Source organism: Calcarisporiella thermophila (genome assembly GCF_041956535.1).
Source record: "Calcarisporiella thermophila strain CBS 279.70 unplaced genomic scaffold VTP21scaffold_34, whole genome shotgun sequence".
NCBI lineage: Eukaryota > Fungi > Calcarisporiellomycota > Calcarisporiellomycetes > Calcarisporiellales > Calcarisporiellaceae > Calcarisporiella > Calcarisporiella thermophila.
Window position 1 is genome coordinate 215,250 of NW_027192224.1, and position 13,886 is coordinate 229,135.

At 49.6% G+C, this 13,886-nt stretch overlaps 5 protein-coding genes across 5 annotated transcripts; 2 read left to right on the top strand and 3 right to left on the bottom strand.

Moving 5' to 3' along the window:
• Positions 1 to 65: 65 nt before the first annotated feature.
• On the bottom strand, positions 66 to 1,892 carry VTP21DRAFT_7950 (uncharacterized protein; the record flags this gene model as incomplete). The annotated part of the gene is made up of 4 exons (XM_069398748.1): positions 66 to 669; positions 787 to 919; positions 1,009 to 1,096; positions 1,149 to 1,892. The coding sequence occupies 4 exons, from the start codon at positions 1,890 to 1,892 to the stop codon at positions 66 to 68; spliced, it is 1,569 nt and encodes a 522-aa protein (XP_069246132.1).
• A 54-nt stretch (positions 1,893 to 1,946) lies between these two features.
• On the bottom strand, positions 1,947 to 3,462 carry VTP21DRAFT_7951 (uncharacterized protein; the record flags this gene model as incomplete). The annotated part of the gene is made up of 3 exons (XM_069398749.1): positions 1,947 to 2,153; positions 2,604 to 3,253; positions 3,384 to 3,462. 3 exons carry the CDS (start codon positions 3,460 to 3,462, stop codon positions 1,947 to 1,949), a joined length of 936 nt encoding a protein of 311 aa, XP_069246133.1.
• A 141-nt stretch (positions 3,463 to 3,603) lies between these two features.
• Positions 3,604 to 6,287, top strand: VTP21DRAFT_7952 (uncharacterized protein; the record flags this gene model as incomplete). The annotated part of the gene is made up of 3 exons (XM_069398750.1): positions 3,604 to 3,883; positions 3,957 to 5,939; positions 6,040 to 6,287. The coding sequence occupies 3 exons, from the start codon at positions 3,604 to 3,606 to the stop codon at positions 6,285 to 6,287; spliced, it is 2,511 nt and encodes an 836-aa protein (XP_069246134.1).
• Positions 6,288 to 7,102: 815 nt separating this feature from the next.
• VTP21DRAFT_7953 (uncharacterized protein) lies at positions 7,103 to 7,908 on the bottom strand (the record flags this gene model as incomplete). Its single annotated transcript, XM_069398751.1, has 3 exons — positions 7,103 to 7,502; positions 7,579 to 7,695; positions 7,772 to 7,908. 3 exons carry the CDS (start codon positions 7,906 to 7,908, stop codon positions 7,103 to 7,105), a joined length of 654 nt encoding a protein of 217 aa, XP_069246135.1.
• Positions 7,909 to 10,861: 2,953 nt separating this feature from the next.
• VTP21DRAFT_7954 (uncharacterized protein) lies at positions 10,862 to 11,862 on the top strand (the record flags this gene model as incomplete). The annotated part of the gene is made up of 6 exons (XM_069398752.1): positions 10,862 to 10,907; positions 10,989 to 11,118; positions 11,175 to 11,282; positions 11,352 to 11,448; positions 11,513 to 11,596; positions 11,668 to 11,862. 6 exons carry the CDS (start codon positions 10,862 to 10,864, stop codon positions 11,860 to 11,862), a joined length of 660 nt encoding a protein of 219 aa, XP_069246136.1.
• Between the last annotated feature and the right edge of the window lie 2,024 nt (positions 11,863 to 13,886).

Here is a 13,886-nt window from a genome sequence, read left to right on the forward strand (position 1 = left end):
TGAATAACGAAAAAAAAAGGTATCCATGCTAAATAACAAGGTGTATATAATAAAATATAAAATCTTTAAGGATATTGCAAGTGCGATGGAATATTTACAGATTGCTGCGTGGATGTCTGAGGTTGAGTGGTCGCCAGATAGGACGAGGCAGACGAGGGGTGGACGCCTTGCGGCTGCTGCTGCTGCTGCTGCTGCTGCTGTTGATGCCCATGGTGTTGTGAATGATGGGCTTGCGAGTGATGGGTATGGTGTGGATGCTGCTGCTGCTGCTGGTGGAGCTGAGCATGGATCCCGTGCGGTTGGTGTGAATGGGACTGCGAATGCGGATGCGAGGCATGCTGGTGCGGGGCGTAGGAGGACTGGGGTGAGTGAAGCGGTTGGGTATGGGAGGGGTGGGCATGCATTGCCGACGGGTGCGCATACGCGTGCGTATGGGGGGAATGAACAGCGTAGGACGACATCCGCGTGGGGGAGTGCGTGGTGGAAGACTGGAGATAGGCTGCCGCAGCGCGGTACTGCATCGCCCCCCACCCCGTGCGGGTTGGGGAGATGGAGACGTGTGGGTACGACATCTGCACGAACGGCTTTGGGTCGTCTACCAGCAGGGGGTAGACGAGATCCTCTATTTTGAATTGGTGTGCGAGATGTCTGGCGCGTTGTAAGGGGATCCTAAGGGAGCGGCGGTGGAGAAAGATAAAAAAGGGAAAATGAAACGGGGCAGAGCAGGGGAAGCATCGTTAGCTTGGGAGGGCGACTAAACTCAAGACTAGGCCATAGACACTTTACCATACTCCCTTGAGATGCATGGCGCCGACCTTGACGACCACGCGCCCCTTCTCGTTCTTCAGGATGCCGTCGCGCTTCCCGCGCGACATCCCGACCACGTTGAGCAGCTTTGTGCCGTTCACCATGTCATTGTCTGTTGCGAATAAAAAAAAAATCCAGAGTTTGAGTTTAGCTTCGGCAATAAACGCTAAAGCGTAAAAGGCAGGCCCCGAGCCCACTCACCTTGTCTCCGAGTCACGGCCACGGACTTTGCATCCACCTGGTAGCAGTAGGTGCCCTCGTCTTCCCACACCGTGGTGGTGAGGCGCGGCTTTGGCGGCGAGTTTGGCGGCATGGGCATGCCCATGACGGCGGCGGCCGACGAGGACCCGAGCGTGGCCGGCGAAAGCGACGCCAGGCCGGCCAGCCCTCCCGCGGTGGCGACCTGCGCGCCGCCGCTGCCGCCGTTTGCGCCGCCGGCCGCGCCCACCGCGGAGGCGCTCGCCCCGCTGACCCCGATGCTCCCGTTGCCCCCCTGCCGCCCCCCCTGCGCCTCCTCCGCTGCCGCCGCCGCCGGCCCCGTTTCCTCCGGCGGCGTCCGTCGACGAGGACCACGACAGCTGCGCCAGATTTGCGGCGTGGAAGGGGGTGGCGGGCGACGGCATCCAGGGGGCCGAGTTCGGGGTTGGGTGGGAGTAGTAGTAGTGCGACATGGACGGATAGCCCTGCGGGGTCGAGGTCGGGGAGTGCACCATGGAGGCGCGGTAGCCGCTCAGACCGCCGGCCGCCGCTCCGCCCGCACCGCCTCCCCCGGCCGTTCCCCCCCCGCCTCCTCCTCCTCCGCCACCGCCGCCGCCAACGCTACTGCCGGCGGAGAGGGGGGGCGACCCGTCGCGCGATGAGGAGATGGGCGATCCGAGATCGGTTGCGCCCGGCGGGAAGGAGGACTGCTGCGGGGGGAAGACCTGGTTGATGTTGTAGGCGCTGACAAACGCCGAAGTAGAGGGCTGGGTGGGGGGGCGCGGGTGCTGCGGGTGCATCTGGTGCTGCTGCGAGGGCTGCTGGGGCTCGCTGGAGGCGATAAGCGTGGAGAGGCTGTTGTAGTGGCCGCCGGATCCCTCGTACATCGTCACTGCTCAAGAGATTGGGGATGTGGTGTGTAGTGTGTGGATGAGACGGAATTAGTGGAGATGCGCGATCACCGCTGCTGACATGAACATCCACGTTCGACAGGCTCCTCGACCGGCTGGAAGTTCCTGGCTATCTGCGGAGACGCGGGGCGAGGGGGCGTGGGAGTGCGTGGGGGTGGGAGGCGCGGGTGTGGTGGTAAACAACAGAGGCAATCGCGATGAGCAGCGCTGCGGGGAGGCAGCTATGAACACGACAGACTATGAGGCAGAGAGAGGGAAGAGAGGGGATGGGGGGAAGAGAGGAAATAGGGAAGTTATATATGCAGGCTGCAGCGTAATGCTTCTTTTTGCAAAGGAAATCACATAAGAAAGAAAATAAAAATAAAAAACTGCTGCGCTCGCGGCCGGCTTCGAAGACTTTCCCCCCCCCTCGCCGCTCGCCAACTTAAAACAGCAAGGGGTCTTAATTAGAAGGCCGGCTGGAAAAAAAGGAGCAATGGAAACAAAACAGGTTGTTTTTGTGCATATTGAATCGCCTTATAAGGTCAAATCGCTGCACTCTTCCTCATATATGGCTGGCAAATTGGTTCGCTCTCGCCCCCCCATTATTAAGCGAGCGCAAATGTGATTCACGGCCTTATGCGGAAACTATTGCGCTGGTTTCACTCTCTTTTGTCATTGTTTTCCGAGCTGCCCAAGCGCGCCTGCCCTTCTGGGGCCTGGCGCCGCCCGCCATTGGCCGCTCCGAGCCTCAGGGTGGGACAGCGGCCTGCTGCGCCGCGCCCCTCCTGGCCCTGCCCCGTGTCTCTCCACCGCGCGGGTCCTGCACCACCCTGTGCGCGCGCGCAAGGGCCCCGCAGGGCCCGCCGCCCGCGCGCGCGGTGGCAGCGGCGGTGACAGGCCCCACACTTCCGAGTGCGTCTGGCGCCAGGCCGACAGCCTGCGAGGAGGAGACGGCGGGTGGAGCTTAATGGCCCGCCCCTGGCGCAAATCCCTTCCCTTTCCGGCCGGCTTGTGCAGCAGCCCGTGACATACACGGCGATATTGCATGGGCGATGCGCAGGGTGCAGCCTTGTGCGCCCTCTTCGCCAGCCCGCGCGCCGCTGACTGGCTCCAGGCCCGCAACGGATCACCAACCAGCAGCGGCCCCCTCATGCCTGCCCCCCCCTTGCGAGCCCCCGAGCTCGAGATTGGCGCGGCTGCGCGCAGGCCGCGTCGCCATTGGCCGCGCCCACACGGCCAAGCGGAGAGGCGCTGCGCCCCCTGGCCCGCCCCCCGCCCATTGGCCGGCCCTTTTCCCTTTTGGCGCGATCCGCTCTCGCGCCTTTTCTTTTCCGGCCTTTGTTTATGCTTTATTGCTGTCATTTACCGTCGGCCTGGTTAGGACACAAATGCCCACAAACTCAGCAAGAGGGGAAAAAAAAAAAATCCTCCAAACTCGTTTTGCTGACGGGCCGGCCCAAAAGCGAACGTCAACGCGCCAAATACCGACTCCAACCGGCGAGCGCTGCCTTTTTCTGACCGCGTCGAACCCCCAAGCTGCGAAAAAAACCTCCAATCCCCCCATTTATTGCCCGGCCGAAAATCTCCCCTCATCGCGCCTTTTATCCCGCGCCTGTTCCGAATCCTGGCCTCCTTTTTCCCTTGCATCCCCTCGCCTTCCCCGCATCCCTAATCGCTAGACCCGCCGCCTTGAGGCATTCTGGAAATGGCTGAAGCTGAGGTCTTCGTAGCATCCACCACCCCGACTTCGCGAGGCCCGGACATTTTTCTAACCCGGCCCGCGCCACCCCGTAGGCGCGTCACCGGCCCCGACGGCGAATCCCGCCCGCAATCGACCGAGGCCCTCCTCGTCCAGCTCCAGCGCTCGCAGGCCATGTGCGACGAGCGCAGCGCCCGGATCAAGCAGCTCGAGGCGCGCATCACCGAGCTGGAGACGCTGCTGGACGCCCACAATGCCCAGTTCCGCCAGAAGGAACAGACTGAATGTAGCGTATTTTCTCGTGCTGATGCCATGAACGAACACGGGCTCTAACCCCGCGTGTTTCCTCCCCTTTGTAGCAAAGCTCCGAGAGGAATGCTGGAATCTCGAGCTCTCCATCCAGGACCTTCGCAGCCAGCTCGAAGCGGCCGCCCAGTCCGCCACGCGCCACCAGAACGACCAAATTCGGTGGCGCGAGCTGGTCGCGGCCGCGGCGGAGCAGGTCGAGCAGCTCCGCTCTGAAAACGAGGGCCTCCTCGCCAAGCAGGCCGACGCGAAAACCCAGGCGGAACAGGAGAGCGCCGCCCACAGGCGGCAGCTGGCCGCGCTGCAGCGCGAGAACAAAAACCTGGTCCAGCAGATGCAGGAGCTGGTCGCCGAGCTGGAGGGCCTGCGTCACAAGGCTCGCATTGCGCAGAGACCGCGGTCCAAGCAATCCGCCGCCGCCGCCGCAACCATCCTGCCCCCGGAGGATGCGCCCGCTGGAGCCACGGGCTCAGAGCTGGAAATCGATTTCGCGGATCATGCTGCGCTCGACCGGCCGCGCGGTGAGCCCCTTGGAATGCTCCGGGACCACGCCGGGTCTCCGCGCGAAAGCCCAAGCCCCAGATCAAGCACGAGGGCGAGACGGAGAGGCTTCGGGGTCCGGTTCGGCGGGAAGAAATCGGTCCGCGCGAAGAAAGCCGGCGCCCACGGTGGAGAGGAGGGCACGGGCGAAGTGCCGGCGCCAGAGGAGAAGCCGCACCCGCAGCGACGCCCCAACGCGGACTCCCAGCTGGAGGACGAGGACGCCCTCTCTGACGAGGACGAAAATGGGCTGGACTCGCGGCTGCTGCCTCCCCTGACCGAGTACGACGCCATGCTCTCCGCCGGCGATTTCATTGCCAACAGTCTTTTTGCAGAGCTCTCCGCGCTCAACCACGCCTCCCCGCTCGTCTCCCCCCCCTCCGACTTCTCGTCTTCCACCGCCGAATCGCGCGCCGACTCTCCCCTCAAGCCGGAAACCTCCGAAACTAGAGGCGTGCCCAAGGAGGAGAGCGCCAGCACCCTTCTCGGCCTGACCTCTCTCCTGTCGCAGACGGGACCTTCGGGTGCAACCGCCCCGGCCGAGAAAAACCCCGGAGGCGCCCAAGAGTTCGCTGAGACAAATCGGAGGGCTGTCTCCGCACCCGTCGCCCCCGCGGGCTCGACGCAAGCCACACGGCCCCCCTCAGAAGCAAAGGGAAGAGGGGGGAGGGCGCAGCGTGCAACGGATGAGACATCGGAGATTTCCTCCTCGAGGGCTTCGCAGGGTAAAGCGGAGGCCGCTAGCGACAAAGAGACTTCATCCCGTAAGAAGCAGCCGCATCGGTCTCAACCCTCCCTGGCGAGCACAACCCGGCGCTCGAAATCCTCATCCAGCGAAAGCCTGAGGCACAGAGAGGCCTCCGCCCTGCCCGAGTCCCTTCGGATCCCGTTTGACCTGCCCGCCTCCAAGCCTTCTCGGGCACTGGTGTTACGCCGTACCGAATCCACCGATAGGGTGTCCTCCCTGCACAACCCCCCTCCCTCCTCTGACCACTCCAAGTCAAAACCTGCCGCTTTAACCACCCCAGCCACCACGTCGCCGTCCACCACCTCCCTCTCCTCCTCCTCCGCCTCCGCTTCCTCCTCCGTCCCCGCCTACCCTCCCCACAAACGGTATGCTTCGGGCAAGCGGCCCAAAGAGCCGGCTCGGGCCCCCGCGGCCCACCGCGGCCCAAGAGACCACTTCATTGCGGTGCCCAACTTCGTGCCCGTTCCCGTCCCGATGAAGTCCAGGATACTCCCCGGGAAAAACAGGGCGAAAAAGCAAGAGAATCCGCCGCCAGTGCCCCCCGCGCCCGTGGATAAGAGCATCCTCGCCGCCATCACGGCAACCATGATGGGCGAGTTTCTGTGGAAATACATGCGCAAGCTTGGAGGAGGACCGTCCGAGAAGCGGCACCAGAGATTCGTGTGGGTGCACCCCTACATGCGCACCATTTATTGGAGCGCAAAGCGACCCGGCGTTGTCGGATCGGCGGAAGCGAAAGCCAAAAGTGGTAATGTCTCTTTCCACGTCTACGATGGCGATTTCCTCCTTGGGTTGGACCTGAGACTAACAAGTCCCCATGTATCACTCTCCTTCTTTTTTTCCCCCAGCCTTCATCGAGTCCGCCTACGCCGTCCCCGGCTATCCGCAGCAAAACCCCGATCTTCCGCATGTCTGCTTGATCGTGCGCACGCCCCAACGCGAGCTCAAATTCATTGCCGCGTCTCGCGAGCGCCACGACATTTGGATGCGATCCCTCACGTATCTTCTTTCGCGCCCCTGGGTCTCGTCTTCTGCAGCATCACTACCCCTCCGGCTGGAGAATCAGACAAGCGTCTCGAAAAGAGCTGAGGGCTAAGCAAAGGGGAAGATGGGCAGCTAGGCAGCCAGGCGAACGAGCGAGCAATATTCGATTAGATTAATAATGACAAATAGCCGATCCTATCATCCCCCGGGCGGTAGCGGTTCCAATTAGATATCTAGATAAGTTATTACGCATTTTGTTTCACGCTTCATATAATTGAATCATCCCTATTTCCATTTAACATTGTGATTCCCCCTCCCATCCAATTAATAGACATTCCACTCTACCCTTCCCTCTAATTTATTTCTCCACCCCCCTCTCCTCCATTCCCCCTGCGACCAATCCTTGTTAGCTTCTCGTTGTTTCTAACGAGTTTAGGCAACTTGTTCATCCTTGTCGTTCTTAATAGCTTTATTTTGCCCTCTATCTCTTTGACATAATTTTGTTTAGTAATGCAATGTCTCGAGTTCTCTTTTGTTTAATTGGCTTAATACAAGTGAAGTGACAAGACAGTGTGAATGTGGGAACCTAGATCAATAATCGAGGTTTCAGAATGTGTATGAAAGCTAAAGGGGGGCAAAATTACGAGGGGGCCTTGAGAACGGAGGTGGACAGGGTGCATACCAGGCCAGAGTCCATGTTGTAATGTCATTTTTATTACAGTGGCATTACACAATAGATGAGGGCGATCTTTAAGGAGCCGACTGTAAAGGGCAATCGCCTCACATCACAGAGCATGGTACGACGATAGCTTTCAAATTTATTATCTTACATAATAGGACAATCTCTGCAAACACGCAAAGTAAGCTTCTGCCTACCCCCCCCTTTCCTGCACACTCCGTGCGTTCCACAACCGAAATCGCGAGCCTTCATCGCCTCTTCTTGAAAATCTCAACGTGCTTTTGCAAGCGCTCCCACTCGGGTGTAGTTGCTTTGACGCTGGGACGCGATCGAAGCGCCCGCCCATACGCATTGACGCGCTCGTATTCTTCCGTCTCTGGAATCTCAAAACCAATCTCTTGAACCAGAGGAAACCGCGCAAAGAATGGAGCCACCGCAATGTCCGCATAGGTCAATTCCTCACCCAGGAGGAATGGTCCATCGGATTGTTTCACGAGGAAGTCGTTAATCTCACGTAACCCCTTGAGGAACTGTTCGTACTCCTCTACGCCGGCGGAAAAGGCTTTGAAGAAATGGGGCAACACCCTCTCGAAAAGTCCCAAGAACAATCGAGATTGAGCACGGGCGAGAGGATCTTGGACCTGAATGCTGTGGAAGAATCGCGGTGAGATAATTGATCAACACTCTGCTCGTGTGCTACTCATTAGCCCATTTCCATCCTCACCTTGTATTGTTCCCATACTTTTCCAACAAATACTCTAAAATAATAAGCGACTCAACGATGGTCTCCTCGCCTACCTTGAGCGCGGGGACTTTTCCTTCGGGGTGTACTTTGAAATACCTAAGTGAAATCGAAATTTGAATATCACATTGATATGGGCAATCTTCTTTACCACTCTATATAGAATGGGCCTTACCACTCAGGCTTGTTGGAGAGATCGATGGGAACGGTCTCATCCGGAACGACGCCGAGTTCTTGTAGCGCGATAGCTGCGCGCTGGCAGAATGGACACTCGTGTGATGTGTAGAAGACAAGGCTTTGGTTGGAAGACATAGTGCAGGCGAGGTGCCAATGGGTGGTTATGGATGCTTATTCGGATGAATTGGCCTTGCCTAGGACACTATATGTCCTTTTTATAGAGGGCATCGGAAAGACTTTCAAAATATATCATCCAGCATTAATAAGCAAACGTGGTTATCTCGTACTCCGAATTTCAACCCGATACAATAGTAATCTGATGCTTCCCTCTTCCTCGAGATGAATAAGTAACCCTATTTCACACTCATAGAAGGAGAGGTGGACAAGATGAAGCTGGGCAATGTGGAGCTTGCTATTGGCTATGTTAAACTACCGATGTTGGATTAATATACCATAAAGAGAAGGGATGAATCATCCTTGTGGTTACTACCCCCATAAATATCTAGGACGGATATACATTATTGCGGAAAAATGAATCCATCCGCTCATTGAGCTTTCTCGATATTCCATCAAGTATTAGTGTTCGATTTGGATCTAACAAAATGGACTTTTACACAGAGAAACGATTTGTATTGTTAAACGCTGGTTTTTTTATGGATGTTACTAACAATTTATGTTTGTGGTCATAACAATATCAAGGCACAGAGAATGTACGGTGGGGTAGCTTCAACTCATTATTTCTTATTATTAATATTAAATTTCCAAACAGAGTGCTTAAATATCAACTTATGTTGACATGCGCATATTCATAGGCTCATGAATAGGTTGGTATTTAAGCATAGATAGGAGATGCTTTGTAAACCTCTGCTGGATATCACTATTTTCAGTGCAGTGCACGACAGCTCATGTATGGCCCGGCGAGGATTCAAGTGGCAATTTTTTTCATGCACGCATAGCTTTTCTCGCCAACTGCACAAACCCAGCTTATGCATTTGGTAAGACATTTATTCATCTGTGGCTCATTAGCTGCCTGGAAGACAAATGTGGCGAATTTTAGCAGTCTCCCATTGATTCTAGTTCAATTGGAATTAGTCTACAATGAACGCACTTCTCGTCTCTGTATTCCTGAATGCCAGCTTAAACTAATCAATAAAGACAAAACTATTTTACATCAGAAGATATCATCCTGACGAATTGCTTCTTTTTTTTATTAATCTCAATCCACAAACTTCATAAGGAAACTTCCACTGAGTTTTTTTCAGCCTGGTCCTGCCTTGGGTGCTTAAGTCGTTACATACTAGAAAAATCCACCAACCTCAACACGTGTGTGTGGATGCCCGCTTTATCGCAACTACATGATTTATACCTGAAAGGTCGATCTCAACCACGCTCTTAGTTCGGAAAGCTTGGTTAAAGTAAATCTTTTTATCTGATTTATTCGCAACTACCCAGGTTCCCATTTCTTGAGTTTCGATTTCAATTATTCAAAGTATCATTGCTTCTTCATTAAATAAACACTCACCAGACTCTTTGTTGAGTTACTAGAACGAATTTGCGGCTAGAGGCCAGAAAAAAATATTGGAGAATAGATAATGAAATTCAGAATATTGAATCGTAACCGCATTTTAATAATGGTACGAGGAAAATATTGTCACTGACATTTGCCAGCTTAGAACGTATGTTGATTATGTTTATGTGTTATTCTTTACAAGTAAAGAGATGATAAATTGAGAAATATCCAAGATTAATATTAAAAGCGGGTACATGATTTGGAATATCTTCCTAAATCTTTCGGATGGTAATGAGCCAAGCTCTTTTAAAGTGGAAGCGCTGTCATCTAATCGAGGTTTTCAATAGGCATGAGCGACGCAAATAATGCTGTTAGTATAGAGTCTTTCCCACATGCCGTTGACTATCTACTACCTTATCATTGCTTATTAACAAGCTTGTTAATATGAAGTGGAAGTGTTCGCCTTTTAATCGGATATATTCGAGGCCTTTCTTGGCCCTTAACTTAGTTCGCTTTTACATAGGTAGTTTGGATTTCTATAAGAAACATTATAGAATAGATTACTGTAAAAAGCATCTTATACTAGACTCTATCTATCCATTATTTTAAACATTTACAAAAAGCCAGGTGGCAAACAATGATAGAAATCCTCATATACTCAAATGAATGGAATAGCGGGCATAGCTCCTCCACGAACATATGGAGTAAAATCCATATATTCTGCATCTTGGATAGAAACTCGAATACTTATAAGGTGAGGATCCCCACTTGGAGACTGGCCGTTTATCCACGGTAAATTACGAATACGGCCAAGATGAAGTAACACAAGCATAAGCTGGCACCCCTCTTGACGCCGAAACATACTCTGCTGAACTCGTATATACCCAAACTCGGAGAGGAGAGAGGCAATTTCTTTATAATGTTGGACATGCGAGCCGTACGATTCAATTAGGGCCCTGCGTCCTAGGTCGTACTGAATTATCCAATGTCCAAAACTCACAAGACTTTCTCTAACAGCTTGCATTTTGTTAATTTTATGTATTTGAAGAAGTTGACACTAATATGAAACCAGGTTGAGCTTTATTGAACCTATGCTGATTTAACTCAAAGCTTTTATACAGCAAATACAATACAATATTTGCTGTCATTAGATTACAACATGAAAATGAATGAAGCAATCCTTTCTATTTCATATGAAAAGCGTACATATATCAAACAAAGAGATGATGCTAAATTTGAGACCATAATGATCTAGGAAGGGATGTTATATTTCTTGTCCCATATCCCCTGTGTGCCTTGTCCAAAGAGAGGTAAGTGCAATAGTGGGTCCTTTGTAACACTTTAATAGCCCACAAACGATTTATCAAATATTATTCACCTAGCTTTGTGTTGTTATGAATTTAATCTGTTAGGTTATAGTTATATCTATCTCCTTTGTTTCTTAACATGACGAATTGAATATTTCATGAAGCCACATCAATTAGGTTTAAGAATATGAAAAATCTGATATATACGTAAGAATGAGTCGTCCCGAGAAGCCAACCAAAGCAACTCCCAATTCATTTCTATACAAAAACAATGTCGGAAGAAAATACTCCTCTGGACATCGAGTATATAAGAAATCGTAGGCATTAGTTAACTCTGACTCTTTTTTTCCTCTTTTCTATCTCCTACTGAATATCTTTTGATATATTCTGATAAACAGATTGCGAGAACATCCTTAGAGATAGTGAAGAAGTAGCACGAGTGTATTATGAGTGCATGATTACCGATAAATATGGACAAAGATACCTTGATCCTGCTAAATGTGAGACCAACAATTTCGATCCGATAAAGTAAATGGGTTGGTATTGTGATCCAGCTGAGGTACAGCTGACGTATTCTATAATAGAGCTTGTAATGACCAAGTTACGAGGATGAAGCTAATAGCCAAGTATTGCAGCGATATTAGTAGGATGTATGATTGGCGTGAAGCAGACAGATTGATATTATCGCTTATGTAAGTAAGCAATAACTCATATATTATTGATATATGGAGGGTGGAGTGAGAGTCATCTTGCCTCTTTAGACCAGAGAAATATCAGAAAAAACAAACCGGGCGCTCTTCAAAGGCCCCCTATATTCCGAAGCAGTCTCATATGCGTGTTGAAAAGCGATCACAAAACGTAAAGAATTCAGGGTTGATTTTAGAGACATATTACCACATACTCCCATATACAATCATTGCAGAAAATTATTTCCTCCGTTTCCAGTGCAGCTCAACGTATCATCCCGAAGAAAGTCCAAAAGCGCAGCGGAAAGCAATCGAAGAGAGTAAGTAGTGAACATCTAATTCGGACTTTATCTGTCATGACTGGTTGAGTATCATTTTGGCACTCTTGCAGGAGGCTCTTTCTATGCTCTGCAAGGCAGGCCAACTCGTCGGATGTGAAGTCAACATCGGCGATACCTATGCTAAAGTGATTGCCGCTAAAATGACTGAGGACTCTGTCCTGGTGGAAGTGAAGGAGGAGGTAGAGGAAGGTGTCTGGGATCAGTATGAGATCGAGTATAATATAAATATGAAACCGCTTCATTGAACAAAGTGCAGAAATTAACCAATGAATATACATTGAATACAATACGTGTTATCAGTAGGTCAAATTAGACAAATAAATGCATCAATATTTTTCTACCTTTTTCTTAAAGTATATAAATTAGACCGAGATTCTTTTTGTCAATCAAAGGGAACTCTATTATAGCTAGTGACCTAAGTATTGCCATAGGTTGGTTCCAATGGAAAGCGTAGGGAAGGTTAATACTAGAACTGAGTACTGAAGGGAGAAACGGAATCTAAATTCACTCCAGTGAAATGGAAGAACAACAAATCTAGCCTCTGAAACTGTAGAACATATTTGGTTATAGAAGAAGCTTGGACTCATTTTGTAGCATTTTATTTTTTAGAATCCATATGTGAATATCAAAAATATTTTGTAGTGAGAAGCTAACACGAGTTTCCATCCATCATCTTCGATAGTTTAACATATGATTGTATATACTCTGCTTGATTCGTACACATTTGGCGAGGAATGCGACAATGACCCTCTAGAATAGTGAAATGGGCAACATGTAATGGCCAAATCACATTGCCCAAGGTCATATTTTATTATCCAATGACTTACATTAATAAAACTTTTTCTAAAGGCTTACACTTTGTTCATTATATAAATAACAAAAAATGCGCGGACAGAGTAATTGTGTTGACTCTATGTTACCTCTTAATCATTATTGCCACAATTTAATTAAAATCGATTAGGTTAAGTTTAAGATAATGAAAATTTGGTATATATATATAAGTATGACTTGTCTCGAATATTCAAAAAAATTAAACACCTGAAATTATTATCAAGCAAACACAATGTCAGTGGAATATACCAGTCTAGACGTAGAGTTTCTAAAAAAATCGTCTGCATTAGGAAATTTTATAACTTATAGCATCTTTTAATATATTCTATCTTCTACTTTTACTGAAAAGCCTATAACATACTTCGATTAAAAAGATGCATGAGCCTCGTTAGGGGGAATGAAGAATCAGCTCGGGTATATTATGAGTGCATGTGCACTAACAAATATGGACAAACGTATCTCGATCCTGAAAAAGGCTAGGCTAACAGAAATATAAGTTTCATGCCTTCTCTACTTCCCAAAAAATATCGTTTATCCTTTATTTTGTACTGATAAAAATACCATTGGAGATTATGACGAAGCAAGAGTATATGAATTTTACTTTGATTATTCATAAAGTTGATATGCTTGCTACTCTCTCCCTTTTAACAAGCTAGCAAAATATAGGCGAGTTTAGATTTTATCATGTACAAAAGAGAGGAATTTTACTACTTACACAAATATATGAAGTAAATTACATGTACTCAACCTCTTGAATGGAAGGAGTGGAATTCGAATCCATTTAATTGAATTTGGAAGGCAGCATTTAATCAACTTTATAGCACACCTTTAGTAATACAAGCACCTGGCGATTTATTTTGCAGGTTATTGTAAAGTATTATTCTTAGATGCGCATCTCAAAAAATTTGTAACATCGAGCTAATAAATGGTTCTAACCGTTATTATATGCTTAACTTTCTCTGCCGAAAAAGCAAAATATTGGTAACCAACGGAGGCTTGTCGAGTCCCTTGTCATGCTCATAAGAGAGGAATAAAAGGCAATTCGCCACCACGTACATAATCTGTGAAATCCATAAATTCTGCATCTTGTATAGAGACTCGGATACTTCTTATATGGGGATCACCACTCGGAGATTGACTCCTCACCCACGGTAAGATCCGGATATAAGAAAGTATACCCAGCACTTCAAAGAGATTGCAACTGTTTTGTTGTCGGAATATACTTTGCTGGATTCGAAAAAATCCGGCTTCAGACATGATAGTGGCGAGTTCTGTGTAATATTGAATATGTGAACCATATGAATCGATTAGGGCTCTTCGCCCTAGATCATATTGGATGATCCAGTGGCCAAATCGAAAGAGACCCTCTCTGACAGCCTGCATTATATTCTTTTATGAGTTCAAAAGAAAATCAAGAGCAAAATACCTGTGAAAGTAT